Source organism: Bactrocera neohumeralis, unplaced genomic scaffold (assembly GCF_024586455.1).
Source record: "Bactrocera neohumeralis isolate Rockhampton unplaced genomic scaffold, APGP_CSIRO_Bneo_wtdbg2-racon-allhic-juicebox.fasta_v2 cluster11, whole genome shotgun sequence".
In the NCBI taxonomy this organism is placed as follows: domain Eukaryota; kingdom Metazoa; phylum Arthropoda; class Insecta; order Diptera; family Tephritidae; genus Bactrocera; species Bactrocera neohumeralis.
In genome coordinates this window covers 22,007,321-22,022,000 of record NW_026089624.1, presented here as the reverse complement: position 1 = coordinate 22,022,000, position 14,680 = coordinate 22,007,321, and the positions used below count along the sequence as shown (strand labels likewise).

Here is a 14,680-nt window from a genome sequence, read left to right as displayed (position 1 = left end):
TATTTCTGGGTTGATATGACTGTCAGTGATATACTTATGTACTTATATGTATGTCAAATATCACATCAAAATAATTATTAGTGTTTAGAATACGCTTATCTTTTTGAAGTACATAAAGTGCATGCGCCGATTTTTACGTTTGTGAAATTGTTCAACAAAGAAGTTCCATTAAATTTTGTGTGCGGAATCATATTTATGGTGCCGAAAAGTCCAGAATGTTGAAAGGCTTTCGGTGATAAGAGTTTATCGCGAGCAAGTGTGTTTGATTGGTACAAATTATTCAAATAGGTTCGGGTACAACATCAACTGTTAATCAACAAGTCAATAAAATGAAGGAATTGGTGATTGAAAATCGACAATTGACAGTCAGAGATCTTACTGCCATTGCTGGAATATCGGAAAAATCAGTGAAATACATTTTGAAAGATCTTTTGGCCTAATAAAAGTAAAAGCACAATTGGTTCCAATTCACTCAAACTCTGCGTAAAAACAGGCCGGAACTATTGGCCGACAGCTCTTGGTTTTTGCAAGACGATAATGCACCGTCGCAGACATCAAAATGTGAATTGCTACGCGAATTGAAGGCTATTCCGGAAATTGACCTTAACGACTGCAACAATAACAAAACGATAATATTATTTCGATTCAACCCATTTGACATACAGGGATACTATTTTAAGAAAATAATTATGTTTGGATATTCTTCGGTCATAAGGTGTCCTATTTTAAGTGCACTATTTGGGCAAAGTTTTATATAGATACATTTATGGGTGCGTGATTTGCATACTGGATAGTAAAAGAAGTAGAATTTAAATCTGTGTTACGTAGGAAGAAGGCGGGCTTGTAGTCCTTTCGATCGTTTTCGCTCTGGGACATGGGGTTGTCAAGATAACATTATATACCAAATATGGTTGATACCGGTAGGACCTGAGATATGGATTTCCACCTGAAAGAGGGCGGTGCCACGCCCATTGCGTGATTTTGACGCTGACTGTTATAAAGCTGTCTAATACCATCGGTAAAATTGAATGTCTCTGGAGTTTTAAGTTATTGATTTATGCCGAAGGACAGACGGACCATCACTGGTTTCGTTTAAACTGTTTTTGTATGAAAATTTAATAAATATTTTCCATAGATTCTGTTCCAACTAACAACACAATTATTTATAATTTCCCTAGCATTATTAATGAAAAATATAAGTAATTGTATTTTTTAATTATGAATAATTAACAACTGTTATATCAAACTATTTGCATATCTTTACATGTTCTTTAAAGAAAATTATAGTTCGCAGTCAAAAAGAAATAGGCACTGTCTTCGTTTCTACGATATAATAATTATTATTTGATCCAAGACTGTGTGAAATACACGTATACTCAAAGATCACTCGGAGAGTGCTCGCGTGCTATGGGCTGTAGAAAACTAATTTATATATACATATGTATATAACCCTATATATAACTCGATTACTCGACAAACAAACGTTAAAACTATTACACTCTGTAGCAACATCTTGCAAGAGTATAAAAATCGCTGAAAGAGTAAAAAGCTATCCCAAAAATTGAGTTTGAGAAGTGTTTCGACGATTGGAAGAAGCGCTGGCATGAGTGCATAATTTCGAATGAGGACTATTTTGAGGGCGATAATGTTAATAAAAGTTAATGAATATTTTTTTCAAAAAACTGAAATTCTCGTTTTTTTTGAACACACCTCGTATTATTAATTTGTCCCATTAGAGCTGAATATACTAATTACTAAAACATTATCTCCCGCACTGAAACAAAATTGAAAGCATTATTTAGCTGATCGATTAGTGAGCTGGGTAAACTTGGCTTAGCCACCAATAACTTAGTACATGATCGTAATACCAAAAACATATATTTTATATATGCACACACATAGTAGATATGTTACACGTTACTGCTTTTATGAACTCGTTTATTTTTTTCTAATGTTCTTGTTAAATAAAATTGCTACATTACCAATTACTGTAAGTTTGTTTACACTAGTTTTTTTGGAAATATGTTTAATTTCAATTCGTACTTCTACAAAAACATTGTACAGTTAGGATTATATGTAAGGTATGATATTATTTTGCTGTTGAAGTCCTCGAATTAAGTGCACATTTCGGGCGCGTATGAGTGGAGTTTTACAGTTAGAAGACTCTTAAGAACTCATCCATTCTTGTTGTCTGTGTACGTTCCAATGCTTTTTAGCTTGCGTGTACATAACACTTTATGTGGCGTTAATAATTATTTAATTGGTTTATTCCTTTTTATCATTAATGATATTTATTGCATTTTAAATCTATTTTTGTTTGTATCGTTGATCTCTAAACTATTTCATTTAACGTATGTTGTAAGGTATTTGATTTAGTTTTGTTGTTTGATGAGCATTTCCACGTTTTCGAATAAGTATTTTTGTTTTAGTACAGACTATTGTTGTAATGTTAAGATGTTACATTTCTTTGAACTTCTTGCTACTTTTATGCATCAATGGTTTATTTAGTCAAACTTTTGTTCTTCATTATATACTTATTTGTAGCAATTACAAAATCTCCTATACTGGGTATTTAATATAAATACAGCTCTCTGTATATTATTTTTATATTGCCTGTATATATATATGTATATATGGTACATTCAATAAATATATATATATATATATTTATATAAATATAGTTGTTGGTATAAATTCCTTCATTAAACATTTATTTCACTCTATCATATTTATGGTATAATGAACAGGTAAACGTTAAGTTGCCAGTTTCTACAATGCATTTGTCAATTACACTTCAGTCTCTCGAATTGGTTCCGGCGGCTTAAAATTCAAAAATTAATAAACATTCAATAAATAGATTGAAAAAGAAAATATAACACATAATTATTCAATTCGTATAGAAATAAAAGCTGACAAAATTAAAACGTTACGTTAGGGTCTGATGTGCGCGTACGCATGACTAAATAAGTGCTGGGATATACTAGGTTTTAGATAAGATTTTCTTCCACGCATGACAGTCCTCAAGCAATGAGTAATGCTACATAAACATAAGTCCTATAAACAGCCAATACTATTATGTATAAGGATGTATAATGTAAAATATTAACATTTTGTAAGCAATATCATAGACTAAATGGTATCAACATGACTATAAACATGAAAAAATTAAGTGTCTAATATTAAAACCTTCCCAATTCACTTTTAATACAGTTCACAGGTAATACATACATACTAGACTGCTGTACAAGAGCACTTGATATCACCAAAGTAACGAGCAACCTATTGCATTAACATTGTTTCATATCATTTACAGAAATTTACGTTAAGTGGTGAGCTTGAATAGGAACAAAGGCAAAAGACACAAACTTGACTTGACTTGTTCGGTTCTCTCAACAAAGCAAACAATACATAATAGGGGTATTCTCTTGCTCTTGCAAGACCCTTGCACGGTGCAAGAATTTCATATATTTCCTCTTGGTGCACAGGCACAACAACAAATACACGCTGAAAATTATTTGCAATGGCTGTAAAATATGTCAGACCAAAACCTATGTATATTTGCATGCAATGTCACGTAAAAATATAATTGCAACCCTGTTTTAGCTGTCATTTTACATAAAGACATATTACGTCATTAAATTGTTGAGGAAGGTAAGTTTTAAATAGATTTTATTATTTCTATTTAAAATATAAAGATTTGTTACAGGTCTTTTTGTTAAAAATGTATGCAGAAGGTGCGCCAATTCACAATATCCATGCTTAATAGTCATTCACAACAATTTGACCGAATTAGCCATTCATATATCACTAGATTCTGGAATGGATGCTCTCGTGCCCTTATATATTTCGGTATAGTATTTTTGCAATCTGCAATCTTGCAAGAGCAAGCGAATACCCCTAATCTGTTTTGATGCAGGAAAGCCAGTGCAATGCAAAATATCGCAATGAGTTCATCATCAAACAAACGTTAGAAAATTGTTTTGATTATAATTTTTATAATCGCTTAAAAAACTTAATCAAAATAGTAATTTGTAATAATAGTACATTTAAAATACTCTTACTTATTTATAATTTCTTGGACAGAGGAAGTGAATTTATATTATTTAGTATTTTGTTGAAAGTTATTACTAATTCACTCACTTTAAGTTTATAAAAAATATGTAAAATAGTTCCTACTATGTAAATTTTTATAAAATAGCCATCACAAACTTGAATATAAAAAACGCTAGCTAGTAAATAATAACAGTACGCACAAATATATGATAAGAATATGGAAAATGTTTTTTTTTGCACTCGTTGCCATTTGACTTGATATTCTATGCCTTTACTGCCTTCTCCTGCTATATTTTTTTTGATACAACAATGCTTAAAATGGAAAATCGAAAGAAACACGTCTAACCAGGGGTCGGATCGTTACATCCGTGCACGGATCGGCAAACATACGAAAGAAAATTACGTGATACGTCAATCGTATGCGGTGATTGGCAATATGACATACGATAGCAAACGGATCGTAATGTATTTTCAATTCACAATAGTTTTTAAATTCCACATTGCTTTGGATCGTATTTTTAGGTCACAATAGATGTGGAACTGTCAAAACTGTTGCGAAATTTTCAATAAACTAACAAAAACTAATTAAATATCAAAACGAATCCAACTTTGTTTTTTTATTTGAGCTCTAGTGAAAGTGATGGGCATAAAAAAATAGTGCGGAGATAGCTAGGAGAGCCGTAGGTATAAAAAAATTATGAATCCTCATTAATAAAATTTTCTTTGTAGATGTATCGTTGAACAAAGCATTGAAATCTTAAAAAGACGGTGGAGTATTTGAGGATATGGCAAGAGAGGAAGGTATCACCCCACAAAAGTGGAAGATTTGCTAACATTTGTGAGGCATTACATAACATCTGCATAAAATTTACAATTAGGTACGACCCTCAAAAATTGCGCTTCTTATCACACACAAGAAATGCACAACGGGGTAGCGAACCGCTTCACCGCAATCGACCAAATAAGTAATTTTAATTCAAAAATGTATATATCCTTAACCTTAAATTATTTACATTATTTTTATTGTCAACTAAAATACAAAAGTTTCGTTCATATAAATATATATTTTTTTTTAATTTTTAATGAGATATTTCTAAAAATGATAAAAAACTCAAAATTTAAAAAACATTTGCTCACATTTCCATAAATTTGTCTATTACGATTGGTAGTTTGCATTCGAACGATGATTCGAACGAACGGATACGTTTATATACACGTTCACGTATGTCATCATGCCAGGTTACGATAGAAGCGTTACGATCACGTATATCATAATACGAAATACAGACTTTTACGTGACGAGTGATACGTTCACGGATGTAACGATTCGACCCCAGGTCGAAAGTCAAGGTTATATTGACAGTTTTCTTCGATTATCGAGGTGAGGTGCCATAAGAATTCCTTCTGACCGGCCAAACTGTCAACAAGGAATACTATTTAAGTGTTAAGCGTCGTTGGCGCGAAGTTTATTTAAGTATTAAGCGTCGTTTTTGCACCAAAATAAAGCACTGACACTGTTTCTTCGTGAGTTTGTCGCCAAATTTTCACTAATATAGTGCCGCAACCATCGATCCGCCTGATTTAGCTTCGTGTGACTTCTGGCTATCTAGTGAGTCAAATGGCCTCTGCGGGGAAACCGTTTTATTGGAAAACGCTGGCTTTGAGGGCGATGACATAGATTGTGAAGAATAATTTATTCTTTTAGTATTTTAAGATTACGAAGAAAGTCTTACCATTTTTTGCTCATAGGTATATCTCATGGAATTTTAATTAGAATAATTATTAGACAGTTGGCAACCACCTATTCGAATATCGAATAGTGGATTACAAGAATTTTGTGGGTGATAATAAATATATCGCGTCTACCATAGCGTCAGAATTACGAATATTCCTGATTGTAACGCCGAGCGCGGCAGCAAAAGTGGAGTTTTAATTTTAAAAACGAAATTCTACAAATGGGGGCTCGTCCTGGTTCGCAAAAGAGCGATTTCCCTAGAAAAAATTCATAAGTGAACGTGTTTTAAGACTAAAAAAAACTATTACGCATACTCGCGGTATGGCCTAAAACAGAGCTTTCGGTAACAATCAAAGGTGTTGTGGAATCCAAGACAGAGTTGCTTAGGTGTCAGAATTGCAAACCAATTCTGATTTTCAATAGTGTCACAGAATCTGATTGGATTTTCGTCTTTTCGAACATACGCAAAACCAATATTCGAATCATCTGTTTACTAATGTGGCAAAACTTGCAAATGAATACATTTGGAAGCAATCCTATTAAAATTTTTAATGAGTTCCGAATTAAAGAAAGATTTTAAGAGATAACATTTATCGAATGAATAAATATGCATTTGGGTGTTAAATTACGTTTATTACGTTTTGTAAATTATCTTTAGGAGGGAGTCTGCTTTAGAAGCTCCAAAAAATTCATTTTTTTTTTTGCATAAATCTCTTTAAAAATTGTCTAAGAATATTTCCCCAAGGTTATGAACAATTGGGCAGAAAGAAGAAGTTGTACGATTTTTCTTAATTGGCGGGCAGGATAGAAAAAACTAAGCGTCGTATGGAATTGGGGCAAAGTTTATTATCGTTGGCATTAAATTACCTTCTATTTAAACTAAAAAAACTAAGAGAAGTTAAGTATGAACATATGTTTAATGCTATTTTTTTTTTAGTCAAAAACCACTTTTTTCAAATTTTAAAAATTTTTCACTTTTTTTTGAAAATTTTCTAGTTTAACTTGAACATAAGTTATTAAAAAATATGAATCTCTTTGAATTTTTTGTTTCCGATAGAAATTACGACCTGCATCCTGCCCGCCGTCTGGCATATGCACATGCTAGAAGCATCTGGCAATTGCTTCCCAAAGGCAAAATGTAAAAGATTTCGTATCAAAAAAATTTGCGGATGATGCGGATATACATAACTATACACCCTAGAAATTTCGCCTTAACCAATTATTTCTTCCTTCCCAAAAAAACCTCAAAAAAATCGATTGTTTTAAGCCTCTAAAGCAAGCTCCCCCCTTAAATAACCGCATTTTTTTTTTTCAAAAAACTCAATAATTGAGACATTCCGTGTTTTATACTTATGTTTTCCCCTATAGAAATAAAGATACATTAATTCGAAATAATAAAATAACTTGATTTCTTAACTTATATTTCAAAACTGTGTGCGACTATCTTCTTGATTTGTTTCTCACAGCAAAACCGATAAAAATTGGTTTCCGTGACACCCAAAACAGACACAAATTCTGTTTCGAATATCAAACCAATAATAAGTATCTGAATTCATGACACCTACTGCTCTTTTTGATCGGTTTCAATTCTGATTCCGACAACTATCAGATTCCACAACACCCCTGAATTTAAAGTGATTGTGTAGTAAAAACTTACGGGCATACTGGTGATCTCGCCCAAGACCATTTTATTGAAAAGGTGAATATTTTTCAAAAACTAAGAGACATACTGGCGAGTGAATTGGCGAAACTTTTAGTCTGCGTTCATTGAATCAACGAAGACATTTAAATGTAATAAGTGCGTTTGTGAAATTCACAGGAAGATGGCGATACGTAAAATACTAAGAAGAGACTGCACCTGAGGTCCAAGGAGCATTAGGCGATACCGTTAGAACGCCAAAGTCTAACGGCAAGCAGAACAGCTAGTAATTAGAAATAGCAGTACCAATGAACTTGTGAAATATTCACACCAATGAAAAGAGGGCATCATCGAAAGACCAGAAGTAAACAGTAACAACTAGGGATAAAGAGATGTCCAACTTATTCCAGTGTGAGAGCGTTTCAAAATTAGCGTTTATTATAACATTTTCCAATATGGCCAGATTGGACAAAATAATAACTTTTGGGCATTTAAATTAAAACACCCAACATTTAGTACGAATAAAAATTACTATATAGTGGTTAATTAATGTATGGTGAAACTATTTTAATCTTTTTATGGTCTGTTAAGGTAGTAGTAACTTGGGTTCAAAAAATCGATTTTTTTTTTTGCTTAAGGTTGGTACGCAGCTCTCAAGTAATTGCTCAAGAAAAAAAATACATTATTTCTCAAGTAATTTTGGCAGCTGGTTACGCATTGTGAATGATCTACATTAGAAGAGCAAGAGAGAATAAACAAAGAAAACAAACTTTGTGCGTAATATGTATGTGTGTATGTATATGGTAACATAAATATTTTCATTGAGATTTAAGAAATGTTGTTGATGATTGGTAGGTTTTATACAACATTTCAAAATGGAATATACTTCATAATAATGATTTCAACTAATTTAGGATGAATTTGACGATTACTTCGAATTTCCTTCAAGAAACAATTGTTGATTTGATGTTTCTTCGCAAAACAAGGTTTGCCATATTCACATTTTACTGAAAAAAAGTATCAAAAATTAGTACTAGATTTCTTGAGAGCTGCGTACTAGCACAAGTAAGTTTGTCGCAGGAAAGTATCTTGACCGTTTCTTAAGCGTTTTTTTATATGAAGTTTTTACGTTTCTTGAGAGCTGCGTACTAAGCTTTAATTTGAAAGTGCAATGTCTTGAGAATATACTGTGAAAATTTCAGACAGAAATTTGAAATATTTCGGGAGTTATAACGAGTTTCCTAGAGCGCCTCGGAATCCTCTCTCTCGGAGTTGTTGAACTTTAAACGCGTTTTTCTCAAAAATTTGTTTTTCTGGTCGGCCTAACTTTTTTTCTACTTAACGGATTGTTTTCAAATTTTAACAGACTGTTCTACACACTTATAGTTCTCGTCGGTACTATCGATAATTTTTATCACCCCTAACTTTTTATTTTACACCCTTTCTTTGCTAAAATAAAAGGACTTTTTTTAAAGTCCGCCATTTTGTTATTTACCCTTGAAATATGACTTCAGTAGTTCCGACCGGAATGACTTTTGGTCTTTCAATACCCAATAAAATAATTTAAACATTTTAGCTCTCAATCAATAAATGTTCTTAATAATTTTCCATTGAAAATAACACTATCTTGCTTAACATTACAAAACGTTTCCTCAAATACATTTAAATTTCACAATTTTTTTTAATTTTCATTGTTTTACATTTCTTATAAGTGGTCTTGAACGAAGCAACAAATCCCTCCGTTTACATATTTTTATGGTAAGATTTAAATGTGACCATCACTCGTTTCCAATTGCTAAACGTCAAAACCTCCTGAACTCGATCAGCTGACAAAGTTCAGGAGGTTTTGACGTTTAACAATTGCTCTCTCACTTCCAATGAGAGATGAGTTGGGCATCTCTTTATCTTTCTTCGTATTAAATGTTTGGTGTTTTAATTTAAATGCCCAAAAATTATTATTCTGTCCAATCTGGCCATAATAGAAAATGTTATAAAAAAAACGCTAATTTTGAAGCGCTCTCACACTGGAATAAGTTGGACATTCCTTTATTCCTGGCTAATATTTTGTAGGCAGCTGTATGCGCCACAGCGTCGTTTAAAGTAGACGACGCATTGGTGGCATATATTACAGTACTTTGCGAATAGAGAACCGTTAGGTACTTTTAAAGCAGTGAAGGAGTGCGCAATAATTATTGTGTTGTATCAGACGGGTAGTTTGAAAGAATAAATCCGGGTATATGAAAGAATTAAAGGCACGGCCGTGGTAAATAACAGAGTGGTAAATCCGTCATCAAGTACAAGGTTATTTAGCTAAAGAATGCCCACGTGGGGAATAAACAACGTTATTTGTTTTAAGTGCAAGGGAAAGGACTATTATGCCCACGGGTGCAAAGTCTCACAACCAGTTAGCGTGGTGAAAAATGCGCGAAGTAACACCGTAGGTGATCGAAGTGGTATAAGAAAAAGTGAGTATATTTTCGTAAAGGCGGTGATTAACGATAATAAAATAAATGTTGAAAGCCTCAAAGTTCAATGTAAGGGTAAGAAAGGAAATGCTTCAAATTAATTGTTGTTACATGGCCTAAAAAGAGCGATTTTGATGACAATTTTCCGACATCAGCATTAATTCATAAATTTTAAAACACTATATTTTAAGTGCCTTTATTATACCAAACCCAGTGAATAAATCATCATTTGTATTAATTCACAAAGTTTTAAAACCTTCCCTTGAGTACATCACACATGTGTTCAACAATTGATCCCGCTAGAGAATGTTTTTCGATAAAGAGTTAACGAGTTTCCTTTAATATCAATAAAAATGAACCATTGAGAAATTGGTATAAATAAATAATAAACAAACCTAATACTATGTTCGGACCGACATTGAAAACATTTTGAAAACACATTTGTATGTTGTGGAATCTAAGTCGTTCGGACCGACAATGTGTGTTTTCGATGAGTTCTCACTGACAACAATCAGTAACGGCTTTCTCTTGCTCTTGCAAGATTGCACGATGACACAAAATGCAAAAATCCTATACCGAAATATGCAAGGCCAAGAGAGCATCCATTGCAGAATCTAATGATATATGACGGCACGAAAATAAACGTGGGTTTTGGTCTGACATATTTATAGCCATTGCAAATAATTTTCTGCGTGTGTTTGTTGTTGTGCCGTTACAATTTAGGGCCGGCAAAATATGTCTTCCAAAACCATCGATTAAACTAGAGCAGCCACCGATTATAATGAGTGGAATGTAAGTTTTCAAGTAGTTTTCAGCGAAAACTGTGTTTTCGTTTGACAGATTTTACATGGACGAAAACACAAGTTTTCGTGCGAAAACTAGTTTTTCCCACGAAAACATGTTTTCGTTGTCGGTCCGAACATAGTATAAGAGACATGTTTCTCTGTCTTTAGTTTGCGTCTCCAAAGTGACACTTTCCACACATATGAATTGTAAGATGCACCTCTGAAACGAGCATTACCGGCTCTTACAACCATTTTATGGTCACATATGTACACATCTGCAACAGTCTCTTCATTTGGCCTTACTCACACAATTGCTTTAGTATTTCCTATTGAAATACAAATGTTCATTAACTGTTGGGCGCATCATTGAATATGCATCCCATCAATTGCTCCAATTGTTGCAGGAAAGTCAAACTTTTGAAAAAGTATTTCTTAACATCACCTTCGTCTTGCGCAGCCATTTGAAAGGCTATGTGATATGGGCACAGAGTTTTTTCAGTGACTCTGCATATTTCATTTAGGCAAGCCAACATAAAGACAAACATATACATACATACATTTAACGATCACTGCTAAATTGGTGCTGATAACCAAGGCAATTTTCGGCCGATTTATTTTGTTTCCGGGTAATAAGCATAGATATTAGTCGACAGTAAAATACTACGTTTCATGCCATCCTGGTAGTCAGAAAGCGGTGTTTCACAGTTGTGAACGCAAGACTGTTTTTGCTAAAAATCAAGTGATTTTTTCTTAAGCCCAAATGATATTTCAAAATGGTTTTCACTGATTTTTTCGATATTTCAACGATGCCGGTAAGATCTCTGACTTTTAATCATCGATTTTTCAGCACTAATTCCTTTATTATATTGACGTATGGATTATCAGTTGATGTTGATGGCCGTCCCGACGTGGTGCGTCGTCGAGCTTTCTTGACCCTCTTTGAATAATTTGTACTAATTAAAAACATTTGCTCGCGACAAGTGAAGGAAAGCCCTTCCTACATTTTGAACGTTTCTGCACGAGAAATTTCATTTCGGACACAAAACTTTTTTATTGAATAGTTTCGCTCATCATAAAAATCGCCGAATATTTCGACAAATGAGCTTTCCAGCGAAATTTATATTAAAAAGTCTTACTTTTTTTTGCTAATAGTAGACTTTAAATAAATATTGGAAACATACGTAAAATTCACTAAAAAATCTGATCTCACAAATTACCCACCGATTTTGCAAATTTATTTCTGCTGGATTCTTAGTGGTAGTTCGTTGTTTTGCTTTTCATCTGTTCAATAGCCCATGCTCTCACCGTTGACTTTGGCAGCTATGAAGGACCATGGGCTCTTTCAACAAGCAAAAAGAACAGTTTCGTGCCATATTATCCATGACAATGACCATTGGTTTATAGTGAAATCAGTCGGAAATTAGCTGCAAAACTATCGGTAATCGGACCACTCGATAGCTTCGATAGTTTAAAAAAGTACTATCGATTGCTGAGCTCTCCACCAAAAACAAAAACATTTTTTGTTGGTTCTAATATCTTAACAAATTTTGATGTTTAAGGTATCTATGTATATTACGACCTCATTCATGAAAATATTGTATAGTCGTAAAAGTCTTTATTTTATAGTATTTTATTTATATTTATAATGAACCACATTGTATGTATGTACCACTTTGGTCCACCACTTTTTGCCATTTTTCCGCTAGGGACATTATTTCATCAGTATAAACCTTTTCTGGTTCCTCGGCGAAAAACTGCGACAAGTAATTTTCACAGGCTTCTCTTGAAGCCAACTTTACTGCATTAAGGGAGTTCTGCATTGATCGAAACAATGGTGCAAGGACAGGGCTATATGGTGGATGCATTAAAACTTCCTAGCGTTGTCCTAATGGAAGACGAAGCCCTTGTTGACAATAAAATGTAGAATCAATCGTTCTACCAGGTTGGAGCAGCTTAAAGTGGATGATTCCTTTCCAATCCCACCAAACAATCAGCATAACCTTTCGAGGCGTCAATCCTGGCTTTGCGACCATTTGTTGAACTTCACCACGCTTGGACCATGACCTTTTTCGCACATTATGGTCGTATTTGATCCACTTTTCGTCTCCTGTTATCATTCGCTTCAGAAATGGTTCGATTTCATTTCGTTTCAGCAAAGAATCGCAGATGTTCATTTGGTCCATTAAATTTTTCACAGATAATTTATGTGGTACCAAAACATCTTCTTTTTGTAGCCAGCCTTTTTTAAATGGTTTAAAACCATTAGATGATTAATATTAAGTTCCTTAGCGATGTCTTGGCTGCTTATGTGACAGTCCTGGTCAATTTTTTCCATAATTTCATCGACTTTTTCAACGTTAGGTCCACCAGAGCAAGGTGCATCTTTCAAATCGAAATTCCCAGAACGGAAGCGAACGAACCAGTGTTGTGCTACGCAAACTGATACAGCATCGTCTTCGTAAACGTCACACATTTCACTAGTGGCTTGTGTGGCATTCTTCCCTTTTTTATACAAAAATTAAAAATATAGCGAATTTCTTTATTATTTTCACTCAACTGTAACTGTTTTTCAACTTCCCCGTATTTATTTTATTATAAAGCTTAAAATCTCACCTTTCCAACATTGTAGATATACGACTGCAACGACATCTATTGACAATATACGAAAATACTTTTTCGAGTACCCAATATTATCATGCCCTATATTAAAAAAAATATTACCTGGGTTTCATTAAGGTACCTCAGATACAATCACCAGTCATTTGAAGCAAAGACAGCCGGATGTTCGAAAATCCTGGTATTAGTTATATGGGGACTGGGTCAAGTTTTTGTCCAACTTTATCCATTTTAGGCACAAATATGCGCTGTTATGAGTAAATTTAATTAAGATAACTCATATGTTGGCCGATATATACTGTATAAAGTCATCTGGAAGTTTGATTATTTTTATATTAGGTATATAGGAGTTAAGAGCCACGATTCATTATTCCTGAATAATCTTTATATATGAAAGGTACGTGTCACATGTTTGTCCGCGATGGACTCCTAAACTACTGAACCGATTTTAGTAAAATTTAGCACACTATGTCGAGTTCACACCAACTTAGAAGATAGAATAGTAAAAACAATTCATAAATAAAGAATACAGTAAAAGCTCTATTAAATGGATGCCCCATTAGGCGGACATCTCCACCAACCATGGACATTGTTGATGTTTATTAAGTACAATCTATTAACCGGACAACTCTATTAACTAGCCAGAAAGCTTGGTAACCAGACATTGAGAAAGCAGCCTTAAATTCGTTATTTTGCCAATGAAATTTATTTCTATGCACATAATCAAAATAAAATCTCAAACCCTTGGATTCTTATACTGACAAAAACGTTTTCTCCTTTATTCGTAAACTAGTCCAAACCCGCGGCTCGTGATATAAAATATAATGGAATAGTTAAATTGACAATCTAAATTTTTTATTAACTTCGTAAATCTCTAAAGGTATGATGTAAAACAACATCTTCACAGTATCTGCATCTACATCATATATAGTTCACATATAAAATACTTGGATATGCTTCTTGTTATAGTGAATAACAGTGCAAGAGTAGAGCAGAAGAGTGCGCGTCTCAAGCCCTATATAAATTCTTATGGTAATGTTTAGTTCAACATTCATCGAATGAAATTGCAAAATCGACGGCTAAAACCCAGATACTACACGAGGGAAAACGCAGACTTGATCGTTCCTTTTAAATATTGCATTGTTCTGTGCAATGCTTCAGGAATATTTGTTAGCTATTATGCGCTCATTTCAAATTGTGATTCAACTTTTTCTTGTTCAGTTACAACTATCAACATAATTCATATATACGATATGTGTATGTAAATAAAATCCACTGCCACCCTGCAAGTAGCTGTGTGATGTTATTTCGTGTTTTTGAAGTAAAAAATATTAAATGAATTGTTGTGACTTTTCACATAAAACGGTAGAAAGTAGCATATGCCCGT

General features: G+C 33.5%; 1 protein-coding gene across 13 annotated transcripts in view; it reads right to left on the bottom strand.

Moving 5' to 3' along the window:
• The window catches only part of LOC126766105 (plasma membrane calcium-transporting ATPase 3), a 211,527-nt gene that overhangs the window by 79,211 nt on the left and 117,636 nt on the right, over positions 1 to 14,680 (bottom strand). For 2 of the 13 annotated variants that reach the window (XR_007668706.1, XM_050483918.1), the window contains one exon: positions 1,922 to 2,820. The exons of the other annotated variants lie outside the window; for them this stretch is intronic. Coding sequence is in view for 1 of the 2 variants with exons in the window: in XM_050483918.1 (XP_050339875.1) it covers positions 2,788 to 2,820 (33 nt within the window). In the remaining variant the exon portion in view is untranslated. Of the gene's footprint in view, positions 1 to 1,921; positions 2,821 to 14,680 lie in introns of those variants that run through there. 13 annotated transcript variants of the gene reach the window in all.